The sequence below is a fragment of the Octopus sinensis genome, linkage group LG2, assembly GCF_006345805.1.
Source record: "Octopus sinensis linkage group LG2, ASM634580v1, whole genome shotgun sequence".
NCBI lineage: Eukaryota > Metazoa > Mollusca > Cephalopoda > Octopoda > Octopodidae > Octopus > Octopus sinensis.
The window spans coordinates 177,548,698-177,564,777 of NC_042998.1; the positions used below are offsets into that span (position 1 = coordinate 177,548,698).

Sequence of the window (16,080 nt, forward strand, 5' to 3'; positions counted from 1 at the left end):
TTTGGATGGGAAATGATGCCCCACCCTCCATATTCACTGAACATTGTCCCATCTGATTATCATTTATTCTGCAGTCTTTAAAATCATTTGGACAGAAAAAATACAAATTCTGTAGACGAGGTCAGAACAGTACTGGAGGAGAATTTTTTCTCACGGAGAAGTGAATTTTGGAAGACAGGACTTGCAAATCTACCAGATAGATAGAAGAAAATGAAAGAGAGTATATTTTAGATTAAAAAAGAATTTTATCTTCATTATGAAAAATAAAAGAAGTTAAGAAAACCGCATTATTTATAGGATGACACTATATATTAGAAAGAATGAATGAATAGGCAAAACATGTGGTATCACTATAGAGCATGGAATTTATAATTCAAATAAATATAATTGCATATTTGTTAGAGGAAATAAGGGATTAAAAAGTAGTGCACTTATATATACCTATTATATTGTGTCATTCAATGCAATTTTGTACTCTCTCTGTCTCTCTATATATATATATGTGTGTGTGTGTGTGTGTGTAGTCATTTTTTTCCTTTAAGACTTGTATTCACATAATTATTTCTATTGTGTTGTAGCACGGGATCAGAGTCTTGATGCAAGTCGTGAAATGTCACCTAATATATTAACATCCTCAGAGTCTCCTTTGTCTATCGAATATATCATGGCTAGGGAAGCTGCTGAAGACGACACAAAACCTCTACAGTCTGTTGTTAACATTATATCAGAGAGTTCAATAGAAGATGTTCTGGAGGTAGAAAGCTCAGTTGAAATTGTTGGAGCAAAATCATCTTCTGTAAAAGAGCAACATGCCATAAGTACACCACCTCAAGAAAGACTTCAAAGTGAAGGTATAGAAGAAAAAGATGTCACAGCAGAGGAAATAACTCAAGAAGCTCAAGATGAGGTAAGTAAACCACCTGAAGCTGCAGAAGAAACTGAGAAACCACCTGAAGCTGCAGAAGAAACTGAGAAACCACCTGAAGCTGCAGAAGAAACTGAGAAACCACCTGAAGCTGCAGAAGCCGAGAAACCACCTGAAGCTGCAGAAGAAGCTGAGAAACCACCTGAAGCTGCAGAAGAAGCTGAGAAACCACCTGAAGCTGCAGAAGCCGAGAAACCACCTGAAGCTGCAGAAGAAACTGGGAAACCACCTGAAGCTGCAGAAGCCGAGAAACCACCTGAAGCTGCAGAAGAAGCTGAGAAACCACCTGAAGCTGCAGAAGAAGCTGAGAAACCACCTGAAGCTGCAGAAGAAGCTGAGAAACCACCTGAAGCTGCAGAAGCTGAGAAACCACCTGAAGCTGCAGAAGAAACTGTGAAACCACCTGAAGCTGCAGAAGAAACTGAAAAACCACCTGAAGCTGCAGAAGCTGTGAAACCACCTGAAGCTGCAGAAGCCGAGAAACCACCTGAAGCTGCAGAAGCTGAGAAACCACCTGAAGCTGCAGAAGAAACTGGGAAACCACCTGAAGCTGCAGAAGCTGTGAAACCACCTGAAGCTGCAGAAGCCGAGAAACCACCTGAAGCTGCAGAAGAAGCTGTGAAACCACCTGAAGCTGCAGAAGAAACTGGGAAACCACCTGAAGCTGCAGAAGAAACTGAAAAACCACCTGAAGCTGCAGAAGAAACTGGGAAACCACCTGAAGCTGCAGAAGCTGTGAAACCACCTGAAGCTGCAGAAGCTGTGAAACCACCTGAAGCTGCAGAAGAAACTGTGAAACCACCTGAAGCTGCTGAGTCACCTGCAACAGTTGAATAAGACAGTAAATGACCTGAAGTTGAAAATTCAGCTCCTACAAAATAAAAATTGATAAATAATTAATGTCTATCTTTGAAAGTTCCATGTTTTGTTGCAGAATGAATAAATTCTACCATTTTCTTAATAACCAGATTTCTTGATTTTGCCCTGTTCAATGTCTTATATTCAAGACAACAGACAGCTCTAGGTATTATCTTTTCACTTTCTGAACTCTTTTATATTTTTTTATAACCTAAGTGACTTAGACAGGTGCTAGATACTCTGAGTCTCACAACAGTTTAGTCACCTTGGAAAAAGTTTCTTTAACTATGTTCTGATCAACTCAGCCATGAAAGAAATGTTTTAATTGATATTAATAGGAACTGTAAAGCCATGAAGTAGTGGTGGCCCAATAAAATGTGTGCAGTAAGTGGTTAGTAATAGTCTAAAACCTTGTCTAAAAAGGGGGAAAGAATATATGACGGAGACTTCAACTCTGTAAGCTGCTCCATAGGCAACCTGTTGTGGAGTGCAGTAACTCTAAAAAAGGACAGATGGAACTCTTTAGTCTACTTTAGTGCTGTAAAGGGGTTAGTGATGGGCATATTGTTCAACTATAAAAGAAATATTAAAAATTTCCCTAAAAATATGACCTAAGCATTGAAGTTGACCATTTTTCTTTACTCTGCAGTATATGTGTGTGTGCTAGATAAAGGACTGCCGTAAATGGCAAGATGATGAGTGACCTTTTGTTTTCTTTTTTCTATGTCAAAGACTATATTGTCTGTGATTTTTCTCCATGTAAGACAGCAACCATAGCCATTACCATGCTTTTGTTAATAGTTTTAGATGCCTCTGAAATTGTGTGCCAACATAGACACCCTCTCAGCACTCCCACCAATGACCCAGTGGAATATTGAGGATATAACAGATAGAGGGAGAGAGGGCTGCAGCAGCATATGGCTGGTATTCATTCACTGCTGAGTAGACAAGAGTAATGTGAAGTAATATGCATTTCATATGGATGCAAGAGACTGCTTGGTTCAGTAATGGAACTCATGGCCTTATGACTGTGAGTCCAACACTTTAACCATTTATGCTACATGGTCATATGTAAAAGACTAAGGTATGATTTAAAGGACATTTGGTTGGTATGGAAAAACAAATGTAAAATGAAGATGATGGGGTGAAAGAAGAGGATAAACAGCTTAGTAATTGTTTAAGTATCTTGTCTCTGTTGGTTACTGTTTTCGGAACCCAATACAGATTTAGATTTTAAGCACCTCAATACTTAAGAAAATAGAAATATGGTTCTTATATAAAACAAATAACTGAGAAAATACTTACCCCACAGGGGAGGTATACTTACAGCCCTTGTGCTGGGATGTTCCAAGAGATCTAGCTTGAACTATCGTGATATCTGGCTGCTGATTGGTCTATAACTTGGCTGCTCACATGGACATGGTGTTGTTATGCTGTGATTTTAACTTCTTAATCACATGACTTGATTTTCAGTCTTGCTACATATATATGTACATGTGTGTGTGCGTGTGCATGTATGTGTGTGTGTGTGTGCATGTATTTATGTGTGGGTACATTAGCACCCATCCAACCCATTAACCATCCATGAGCTCATTGCTTAAATAGCCACTAAATATAGCAATGTAACGTTATTGGATATACCAATTTTACATACTAAACACATTCCTGACAGCTGGTACATAAATATTAATGACTTGTATGGATGGGTACTGATGAAGCAAAATCTCCTGAAATATGGCATATTTTTCATCTTTGATCTTATTGTTGTTTACATTAGGCATACTTGGATATGAAAAGTTATAGCAAAATTAATGCTGGCTACAATTTCTATAGAAGAATCTGTAGAGATAACCTCCATCTGATGCGCTACATCATAGGCAGGGTCAATCAAAAGCTTTCAATAGGGTAGACCATCACTACTTGGAGGCTATCCTTAAAGCGGCTGGTTTTGGTCCCATCTTCCGCAGTTGGATCACTGCCTTATACAGCAGCATCCGCTCGGTAGTTCGCGTAAATGGTCATCTATCCAGACCTGTTAACATCATGCATTTGGTTCATCAAGGATGCCCCCTCTTGTCGCTTCTGTATGTATTGACTCTTGAGCCACTACTGCGGAAGCTGGCGATGCTGAGGGGCATCCCACAAAAGCTGGGATGTGGGAGGAGTGTGTCTGCATATGCGGACGATGTCACTGTATACTTTATAGTATATTATGGTTGCATAACAAAGTACAGTGTCCCTACAGGTCATTAATAGTTACTTAAATGTAAGATAAGGCATTGTGAATTCTTCCAGTTTCCGAGTCTCTCTGAATTAGAGAAGGAAAAGCACATACCAGATGACATTCACACATATTGTTCACACTTGGTTGAGATGCACAGAGACGTGTCTGACAGATTTCAGGATATTCATTTTTGTTTAAAATACCAGTCTGGGTGATACTGAGATATTAGTAATGAGGAAACAAGAGTAGTGGAGGAAGAACTGGTTTCAAAATGACAATGAACTGAGGCCAAAGTTCAAAAAATCATATCAGGGATTTGGATTGCAAAAAGACATTTTTGACTGCTATCCTGCACTGTGGAATAAAGTCAAGATGTACTTTATTGCTTTCTCAACATCTTATTTGGTAGAGAAGGGCTTCAAAGCAGTTGCCCATCCTCTTTCTAAATAAATCATTGAATGTGGGGATGTGAAACTACTTCTCAGTAACTTTCAGCCTGGTGTTGAGATGCTGATTAATGCTACATAAAGTATTGGGTTGTCTGGAAAGTGTGTGCTGATTTATAGTAGCTTACCTTAAATCCTATTTTATGGAACATGGTTGAGTCCATAAAATAGGATTTGACTACACCTCCATTTAGAGCACAGTTTAAGCTATCTTTTCATGGAAGAAGGTTTATGTTCCTATAACCTCTGTTAATTCTGTAACCCTTTAGAATGGAAGATAAGAAAGTTAATTTTCGGCACTTGATGCTTTGGGAACCAGACAAAAATTGTTGCAGCTTGGCTGGGATGTGTTACCCCACCCTCCATATTCACCAGATATTGCTCCTTCGGATTTCCACTTATTCAGGTCTCTGCAGAATAGTCTTAATGGTAAAAATTTCAATTCCTTGGATGACGTAAAAAGATACCTTGATGAATTCTTTGCCATGAAACCACCTCAATTCTGGGAGGTGGGGTATTTTCAAGTTAAAGGAAAGATGGAGATGCATTGTGCAACCAAATGGTTCATATTTGGTTGATTAAAAATATAATGGCAAGTATTTATTGACCTTTTTCTTTCCTTTAAAAATACGCACAAACTTTCTGGACAAACCAATATATCCATTGCATTATAAATATGAAAACAATGTTATTACAGGTGAGATGTAAATTTGCTCTTTCATATTGTAAAAACAGCAAACTAATGAGTTAACTAGCTTAAGTTTTATTTGTGAAATAGAGTTGTTTTGAATTTGCAGTAGAAAGAGATCCACGTTTGTGGTGGAGTGATGTGTGTATGTAAGTGGGGCACTAGGAATGTGACCCGAGAGTCGAGGGGGCAGCAGTCTGAAAAAGTTTAGGAACTACTGGTTTAGAATATGTAACTATTTTCATAATAGGTAGAAAATACCAGTATGTGTTCAAATCCTTGTAATTTCAAAATTGCATGAGACAAACTTCAGGATGCCTAATGATGGAAAAGCAGTTTTCATCAGTTATGGAAGTGAAAATGGTAAAGTAGAATAGACACACTATTCTAGGAAGTTAACTGAAAGAATGTTTTTTTTTTGTCACTGATTTTGTACTTCATTCAAAATACTTAACTATTAACCCTTTAGCATTCAAATTATTCTGTCAAATGTAATGCTTATTTATTCACATTGTTTTGAATTTATCATGTTATCTTATAACCTTGAGATTTCGATTATGTGACTGGATATTTTTTAGACTATCAATGTAGGGTAGGTGTAAGAGGCAGGATCTGGCCAGTTTGAACATAAAACGGGTAGAATATTTGGGCTGGATATGGCCGGTTTAAATCACTTCACTGTGAGCTGAGTGATGAAGTTTATTTCTGTTTACAATACAACCCAGGTAGTTTGTGGGTATGTAGTGTTGAAGTCAATGTTTCATGAGGTATAGCCAAGGAAGATACTGGGTTTCTACTTATATAACCAATAATGCCCCAAGAAGACTCTACATGGTTGCTCTGTCTACAAGCAATAGAAACTAGAGATCCCTTAAAGAAGCTGCTATTGTCTTACCACACTAACAAATATAGTCCCTGATATATAAAAAATAAGAGGCAGGATGCTCTCAGCAGTTAATAGATCCAATAGGGGTCTAATTGATTAGGGCTGATTTGAGGCTAAAAAGTACCAGCACCATCCAATTTTAGACACAAGGCCAGCAATTTTGAAGGATGAATGTTAGTTGACACCATCAACCCTTGTATTTGACTGGCACTTTATTTTATCCACCCCAGAGAGAGGAAAACAAATATGACCTCAGCAAGTAGAGTCTATTTGAGAATAATGTCAAAGAGTTGATCATTTGCATTGGATAGAAGGAAAAAAACTAATTACAAATTTAGTAGGTGGTTCTGACTACTTTTTGATTTTAAACTGCTGACTCTAATCAGTTATGTCATTTTCCTTAATAATAGGTACAGGTGTGACGGTGTGGTAAGAAGCTTGCTCCCCAAGGTGCCATACAGTGGCTTCAGTCCCACTGTATGGCACCTTGGGCAAGTGTCTACTACAGCCTGAATGGAATTGTAATGGAAGAAAAATGTATTAGTAAATTTCAGTGTAATTTTTTTGTAGTAGTGCAGCTCATCAGCGGAGACTGTAGGAGAAATCTAATTGCTTTGTGCTTGGTTCATAACACAAACAGATCAAGCATGCACTGTACTGCTACCAAATTCTTGGTAAGATCAGGGACCTGATCCTGGGATTACTTCAGTAATTTCAAGCTGAGAGTCACTTCTGGGTTAGAGAACATCAGACTGGTATAGGTTGTGTGGTGGAGGAAAAATAGCATTATTCTTTTGGCTCTTGTCAGACCAAGGTGGAATGTAGAAAACCCTTTATCTAGTTTTGGTCTCTGACAACCCCTGTAAAGAGCATTCATGGATGATCTTGCCATGGCAACAACATTGATCCCAGGAAGTAGCTGGATCCTACCAAGACTTTAAGAAAGGATGAGTTTCAAGCCTACCATGTCAAGATCCATGGTGCTAATGAAGATAGTTGACAAATTCTGTTTCTAGGTATCTGGAACTACTATACCTTCCATTACAGAGTAACTAGTCAAGAAAATAGGAAAGTTTTTTAACTCAATTTAAGAAAGCCTTTGATGTCTGGTTTGTCAAGGAGGACAAGTTATGTCTATTTGTAGACCTAGATTTAGAATATTTTATCCTGCTGGTTTTAATATTTTATGACCTCTGCTGGTTTACATGGTTTTAAAGACAACAGTTGAGTTCCTTGAAAGGATGATCAGACTTACTCTGTAGTGGTTGGACTCCTTTGCAGTTTCAGCAATGCACTATGGTACAGGATCATTAACATCATGTTGCTCCAATTCAGTGGACTTACTGAAGGGTTTATGATGGAACTAGCAAGTCCTAGAATATAGGGACTCCAAAGGAAAAATCGAGAAAGCAATGAGGGTAGTAGAATCACACCTAAAGCAAAAAATGTTGGTGAGCATCATGGTAAAGGGCAGGGCAGACTTGGGACACTTTCCAAAGACCCAGAGCAAGGAGAAACACTATGTTATCTAGGAAGAGACCCTAGCAAGCATGGAAGAAGAGCAAGGGAGCAGGATGCATGGGCAAGGTGGGAGAGTATACAACAGTACAAAATTACCAGGTCAAACAATGCAAGTAGACTTCCACTGTCTGGGTCTTTCCCAAGGTTGTTTACAAATACCAGCAAATCCTTATATTTAGAGTACAATGACATCTTACTACCCGGTCTGCTCTAAAAGTAGATTTTTAGGGCATCTCAGTAGTTTCCCAAAAGCACCTGAAGAAGTCCACTATTGTTGGCACCAAACCAAGTTCTCAAGATGGTTGCTGAGATTATAGCCAGAGCTTCCAGCACAAGCAAACACCACCACATCTCAAAGAAGTCATTGAATTACCTTTGTCATAGCTAGAAAGAGACTCTGTCCAGAAAAAAAACCCCAAAAGACATTCACATACACACACACACACCAATAAGGTCAGATTTCCTCCACATGATCTCTGACTGACAACTGAATTTAGATCTTGGTAGGCAGCTGAAGTTTCCACAATACATTGTGCCAACATTTCTCATCATCTCTGAAGCAACAAAACGACTGTACCAAGACACACAATTATCAGGCAAGACTGTACTGTGGAAAAACAGGAGCACTGCCAGAACACAGACTGGAAGGTGCACAGAAGTGGGCTGTAGAGGGTTTGCAAAGACAGTCACCAACTAAATCCTCAGCCAAATGGGTTTTACAAGGTTGGCAAAAGAAAAAAGAAAAAAAAACCCATTCAATCTATGAGTGAAGCCACAAATAAAGCTACTAGGTGGCTTTTGATTCGGAGGCCTGATCCATGGGAGGTTGTGGTTGCTGCTGGGATGCAATTAAGTACCTGATCAACTCTAGCTTGGGTTGCTTGGCTGAGGACATATGGTATTGACAGACCTGAAACCTTCAAAGCACCCCAAGTTACATCTCTGATGAATAATCACAGCTCATTCAGCTGTAGGTCTAATTGTTCACTTTACCATATACATGTCAGTTAATTCAATCCATGAGCTTGCTTTAGAATATTGTACATAAGAATTCCGAGATGTAAACGCAATATGTTACAACATCCCTAGTTAGAAGTGGTCCTAAACCAAAATATTTCAGTGCACATCTATCAGTTGAACATTATAGCTTTTTTTTTCTCCATATTGGTATTTTGCATTCCTTGCTATCTACCTTCTTTCTAAGCTTGTCACTTACCATTTATATTCTCTTCTACTGTACTATTTTATCATGAAGCTCAACATCCAATTTTTAGGTGAAACTTGCACTTTTCTTTTTGTCTGAACCATTTTGCTTCTGAAGTTTTGACATCCTTAACCTAAAATCACTAACTTTTAATTTATGCAGGAGTATAGCTCTTACAAGGTTCACAATCATCAGATTGTCTTTTTCTTGGTTAACATACAAATTCAATCTGGTTCTTGTGCTTACCTGAATGGCATCTGACCACTTGGTGAGTGACTTTTCAAAATTTAGTAATTTGTATTACAGACTGTCAGGAAACTTGATACCGTTTCATTTCTTCATAACAAAAATCTTCATTGTACCAGTTCTGATACTTCTCAACATAGCTTAGGAAACTATTGCAGCAACCTCTTGTTTTACCATGTCTAATAATAGTCAAACTAAAATTAAGAATCTGAAAAAAGAAAAGTCCTGACTTTTGACAGACAGTTATTAAAACATGTATAGTCAAGGATTGTTAAACTCTGACAATACATGAACTGTGTGCACAGTATTGACATGACACATACCAGCCTTAGGGTTGTTGCTTTCATTCAAAAAAGAGCTGAATAGGAAAAGTGTTAGCCTATAAAAAGAAACAACAATTTGGCATATACCTTGAACCCAAATGATATAAACACATAGGCTAGAAGCTTGTCGTTGTGTCGGATTCAAGTTAATTATATTGGCTTGCTATCCATGTGGTGAATATTCATGCCACAACATATCCTCATATTTATGCAAACAAGGGAGATTGGTATCAAACCCAAGTGCTAGAGCATGCAAGTACTATTTATGCATATTTGTCCTCATTACAAGTAGAACGGCAGTACTTCAATGGCTGATAGGTTAAATTTTCAGAAAGTAGTACTACCTGTCATGTTATAGTTGGTTGCAACAACCAACTCCCAGTTTGTTTATCCGGGCATGTCCGCTAATGTCCTTTCCACCTGGATTTGTAAGAAGAATCTCATTGAAACTTTTGCAAATACTTTGCACTTTCAGAGTGAAGAACTGTTGTTCTACCCAGCTGTCAACAAGGTAGCTAGCTCATGCTGACATTACTGATGTATTGGCTTAGTATTGAGACTAACTTTGGCTTAACCAGAGTATAACACATTTCACTCACAAATGAACTAGTACTGAGATAAATTTAATTTCACACCATAAACCAATGATATCAGTTCTCTTAACACATATAAACTGAGCTAGTTTCATGACTGAGAGAAATTTAACAGCCATGTTTTTTTATAGCATCAACTGTTGGCAGCTCACCTGATATATGTAGTTGCAAGGCTCTAAATCAGCTCTGGTCAAGCTGACCTATTCTAAGTTGGCAGTCAGCCAAATGATCAACATAAGTGTTATTCCAGAAATACTATGCTGGACCAGATATATCTATAGTGACATGACACTAGAAAAGTTTCTTGTAAGGTGCAGGGTCCTCACATCATAATCAGTTTTAATTCAAAATAGCTGCTCTTCTAAACAATTTGACATTTTATATACAACTAAACATCATAGTTATATAACAGTATATTAGTAGCACTCTTTGACCCTTACTGCATGGAAACCAAGTATACTTGGTCCTGTGCATGTACACTTGAGACACAGAAACCAAGTTAACTTGCTTTTTGATAGTGGGGTACTTTCTAGAATTCTCCACATTTCATATGATATAGTATGCACATTTTTGTTTTACTGGTGGTAAGAACTGATTTGCATATGATTAGTGACATTAGTATGTAAAAATTTAGTCAGTGCAGTTAGGGTTAAAGACAGTCATATTGCCTTCATGACTTGTATTACCCACTTTAAAATAATTAGTTTTCAAACTAAACAAAGTTCCTTTCCAAACATTAGAAATCTTTTCTTTACTGTAGTTCCTTACATCTTGTTAACTTTCAGTCCCTACCTAAAAAAAAAAAAAAAAAAAAAAAAAAAAAAAAAAAAAAAAGACAGAAAAAGAAAAGGCATAAACATTGTATAAACTTACTCTATAACTCAGGAGAGAAATATCAAGTTTAGTTTCCTCTTTCATTTTGAAAATGATAACAGTTGACATTTTTAAGAGTTGCTATATATAACACCCACAAAGTTATCAACCACCTCACCAACAACAACACTGAACACCTTTTTGATCTTCATGTGTCTAACACACGTGGACATGCCTACCAAGTCAGAAAACAACACAGCTCCCATGACTTTCGGAAACATTTTTTCACGCTCAGAGTTGCTGAAGCATGGAACAAACTGCCTGCGTCAGTTGTTGACTGCCATGACACTGCATCCTTTAAGACCCTCATGCTTTCCGAAATCTGCCGAAACTACACCTGATTATACATACACTTTAGATGAGTTGTAGTGCACCTGAGCACTGTACACAATGTTTTTATTATTATTATTATATGTAGTTATAGATATGATTTTGAGATAATCTAACAGGATCAAGATTTGAGAAATCTCTAAAGTAAACAGATATAGCTAATACATAGAGACAAACAAATGCACAATGAAATAGCCATATTAAGGTCTCTTTAGCTTTCATCCCACTGAAATATTTGAAGCAGTTGACAACAATAAAATAGGATTAATTTCATAATTTTATTGGACATCAGATGTAATAAAATAAGTCCAGCAAATTTCATAGTACACATGACAAAATTGCTAAAATATGTCCAAAATAAGAGAACTTAACAGTTGTTTTTTTTAAAAAAAAAACAAACGAGAAACAAAAATAGAAAAAAAACAAAAAAAAAAACAATGACTGTGGTGATTGACAGTCTGGTAAAAAGGAGCTAATAGTTTAACTTAATGTTGATGTTTGTAGCCCACCCTGGAATATAAAGATTAAGAAAATGGCAGGGGGAGGAGAGAAAAAAATGATAATAAATAAATAAAATATCCACAAAGCATAAAGCTGTAACTAAAGACATGTTGAGAACCATGTTGTCATTGATTCTGCTGTTAATTTGGTACTGAAAACAATTGGCATGATGGGGGGGCGGGAAGGAATAGTGAGGGAATGGAGAGAGAGAGAGAGAGAGAGAGAGGAGAGAGAGAGAGAGAGAGAGAGAAAGAGAGAGAGAGCATTTCTATGTGACAAGTAGGGAGAAGTAGAACTGGCAGTGGGTATAAGGTAATGTTTAGAAGCAGATTTGGTGATAAGGAAAGGTGAAACATAATAGATAGAGATCAACTGTAATCAATTTGGAAACTGAAGAAATGTAGAAATCAAGAGACATTTCCCATTTCACTAATATTCTCTTCATATTGCACATAATTCTACAGTAAATATTATTGTGAGAATACACACATCTAAGGAAATAAATGCATACATAGGTAATTTTTCTCATATAATGTATACATATTGATAGCTGTTGAAGAAGTAAATGGAATCTTGAATAACTCCTCTGTTCCACATTTAGCTGACATTGACCTCCTACCACTTTTAGTTATAGAGTAATCTGAACAATAAAGGACTAAAAGAAGCAAGCAGTTGAAGGGATATGTGGAACTACCATGGTACACATTGGTGGACGGGTGCAGTTCACTTGTGAAATGTGAACAGTGAGTAATTAGAAAATTCATGATAATTCATCAGCTGTTACAAGCAACTGCTTCTCTGAACACCAAATGTAGTATGTATTTTCGATATGGTATAATCAATTTTAATATTACGAGTACATATTTTTTTTCAGGCATCCTATTTGATTATGTGTAGACATGCGTTTGTAATGTACAGAAACATTTTCCAATGCAGTTGCATAGTCCTTCAGTTTTACATGTATGGTTAAAGGCACAACTAAAGTTGATTTTATTTTATCAAAACATTATTTTACATGATCAGCAATGTGTAAGAGATCACATAGTTTACCAATTAACTTACTTAAATTTCCTTTTTAATTTGAAAATACATGCTAGAGAGTAAAGCGAAAAAAAAAAACCCTGAAGATACAAACAACTGTCACCTTGGAAACCTAGTTGTGTCTTCAACCATATCTATGTAAATACGAGCAAATTCTAAGTCAGTTTCCAAAGTACTAGTAATTTTTGGTTGGACCTAATGGTGAGAGAGAGAGTGAGAGAGTGAGAGAGAGAGAGAGAGAAAGACAACAAAGGTTTCAAATGATTAACTAACTGCACACATACGATATAGTAAGATGGCAATATAAACTGCTGGAATAGTATAGCTACTTTGGATTAGATGGTAAACACTAATTCTCAACTGACCATTGAAGTTAAGCTTTGCAGCACAGATGTCCTGTACAAATATGTCAAAAGTTAAGGTAAGGGAGAGGGGCGAGGGAAACTGGCAGGAAACTCTTAAAAGACAAAATCAGAATGTAAGGAAAATATGTTGTAAAATTATTTGCAGAAACATTGGTATTGTTGACATCAAAATTGGCAAAGTTATTAATATAGTCTTTCTACAGTTATTACCTTGTATGAAAAGCCAAATATAGAATTGAAACTGGTTCTAAGAGAATCAACCCACTGAGTATTAGACAGTCCTAAACATGTCTTACAGTTTTACTGTCAATTAAATGAAACCGGTTTTGAAGTCTACTGAATTTTTTGTTAGGGTTTTACTGACTATTGGTGTGTAAACATGAGATGGGGAAGGGATCATAATAATTTGCACATTCAATCAACAATCTTCAGTATTTCAAATCTTTTAGTTCACCCACCATTTTCAAAAGCATGTCAGATTTATTGACCATTCAAGTTACCAAGCTCTCATTTAAAATTAATGTTGCTTAACTTTTGAGATCAGCTAAGTTTTGGTTTTCAATAAAAATTATAAAAATAGTTTTATTTTTTTTTAGACAAAAAGAAAGAAAGTTAGTACAAAAGAAGAAAGAAAAGTAGTTAGTACAAAAGAGAAAGGAAACAGCCTCCAAATATAGCAATGTTACACACATGCCAAAAAAACAGTACTTTAGGAATATATATAGTAGCAATACAAATTTGACTGTTTTTTAAAAAAAATTTTTGGTTTTGTTCTTGTCATTTTATTTATCTCTCCTCAATATCTTACATTCATTAGTTGGTATGAAGCATATTCTTCCTGTTCTCACATCTCTTATATTTAGAGACTTTCTATTAAGTACATAGTAAAAAGGAAAGAACATGATAAGTTTACTTATCAGTACAAGAGAAAGAAAGCTTTCATAAATTATACAAGAGATGTATAAGAAATATTCAATATATGTTCATCTTTCGAAGCAAATTGTTATGTCAGTCAGTGAAATACATGCTCTGTAGCAGCAAGCAGTATATACCACATGATAAACATGCTTCATCAAAATAAATCTCTAAGGGTTACAGGAAATAAACTTGGCAATTTTGAGCTCAACTTTCCCAACAGGCTTGACAAGTAAACAGAAAGGGTTGGGAGAACTGACTGTTTGCTCTATAATAATACTATTTCATGTAACTTCTTGACAAAAGAAGTGAATGAAACATAGTGTAAGATAAATTTATAATTCAGTGGAACTGGTGAAACTTGAGTTACTATGAGTAAAAATGCTCAAAATTTAACCCAAGGTTGCTAATATGTAAAAAAGTGTTTTTTAAAAAAATCTCATACTAGTAGCAGTCCATTCAAGTAAAAGTTGAAATGTTTACAAGGTTTATTACTTTATAATTTCTACAATCAAACATATAGTAATTAGTTGATCATGTAATTATTATACAATATATTGACATAGACATCCCAAGGGCACCAACAGGTTCAGAGTCCAGATTTGAAAAGATCTCCGCTCAGCCAATAATGAGTGTTTAGATAAATGTTTACAAGTTAGTTATGGAATATATACTGTACAGAATGGAGAAGCTTAAACATCCTTATAAAACTAAAGTAAAAGGTTCAAGAATGTTTCAGCAGCAATCTTTTAAAATAATTTTGGATTTTTGTTGTACTTTTAGGTTCTTCTGTTTGGGTTGAAATAACTAAAACTTTAGTGCAATACCTTATAAAATCATCTTGTACACAGACTGATTCGATAGCATAAATATATGCATGTGCACACAAACACACATCACATACACACAAACACACATACATATATATATGTCTTCACACAGACAAAGCAAACAAGCCGATTTTACAACTGCTTCAGTTGGTAAACCCACCTATTATAAAATATGAAGATAGAAGTCAATATCTAATCAGGACAAGAACTTTTATTGAAATATGGAGTTAAATAAGAGAAGTAAACCACAGACAAAAAGTTGCAGCTAATATAAATATATGGACAATCAGAAAATAGAAATTTCTAAATAATGAAGGAAACAAATTTAAATAGAATTCTTTATCACAGTCCTGAAATGAATAAGATGATTTATTAGAAGTAAAAAAGAAGAGGAAGAAGAAGAAGAAGCAAAAATGAAAACCAAAAGCTCAATTCACCAATTTATAAATGCAAGAGAAAGTTAACCTCAAACAGTATAAAATATTTTTCTACAGAGAGATGGTGTTCATACATTATTAGGCAACACATAAGCCAGATCCTGTTCACTGAAGATTTTGATTTTCTAAATAGTTCTGAAGTATTTGAGCATATACTTAATGTTTATGATAATTAGCCAAAGTAAGTTGGTCAGTAGTTTGAGAAGTATAAGGAGCATTTTGGATACTGAAAATAAACTGGGAGTAGAAAACTGGGCAGTCCTTTAGCAGTCAAGAAAAAGAGCTATGAAAATTGAGTATAAAGTCAGGAGTATAACAAAATTTAAAGGCTGGGACCTACTGAATGTTTCTTTGAGTGTTAATAGCACAAACCATAAAGTAAAAAAAAAAAAAAAAAAAAAAGCAACAGTTGACACACCTCAACTGAACTCAAGTGTCATTGCAATATCTCAGTGTCAGAATAAACTCATGACTCTGCAATACATCTGGGAAGACTGGAGCAATGAAGAGAGGTAGCAAAGGGAGAGCTGGGATTTCATTTCTTTTGTATTTCAAACAACAGGACAGATGTATTCTTCACAACACTTGGATGTCAGATAACACAGAAAAATGATCATAGTGTTGAATAAATTTCACATGAACAAAAAAACTAAAATGTTTGTTGTAAAGAAAAGAACAGGGAATGCCTCAGGGTCAGTGACTCTACAGTTTGGTAAATGTAAGACTATTATGAATTTCAAAGTTGAATGTAACTGGATGTAGTAAGAATTATTGTATATGTTATAGCATGTGATGTGGGTAAAGGGTACATGATTTATAGTGTAAAAAATGTGATAGTTTGGGCTGTAGTGAAGTAGAGGTTTGTACAGATTGT

At 35.9% G+C, this 16,080-nt stretch overlaps 1 protein-coding gene across 5 annotated transcripts in view; it reads left to right on the plus strand.

The window, feature by feature from the left end:
- Window positions 1-1,894, plus strand: part of LOC115232268 (thioredoxin domain-containing protein 3 homolog) — a 60,206-nt gene extending 58,312 nt beyond the window's left edge. For 4 of the 5 annotated variants that reach the window (XM_036500471.1, XM_036500470.1, XM_029802102.2 and 1 more), the window contains one exon: window positions 579-1,894. In XM_036500471.1, coding sequence (XP_036356364.1) covers window positions 579-1,762 — 1,184 coding nt within the window. In that variant the 3' untranslated portion in view covers window positions 1,763-1,894. The remainder of the gene's footprint in view (window positions 1-578) is intronic. The other variant, XM_036500473.1, reaches the window with a different exon arrangement.
- Window positions 1,895-16,080: the final 14,186 nt, after the last annotated feature.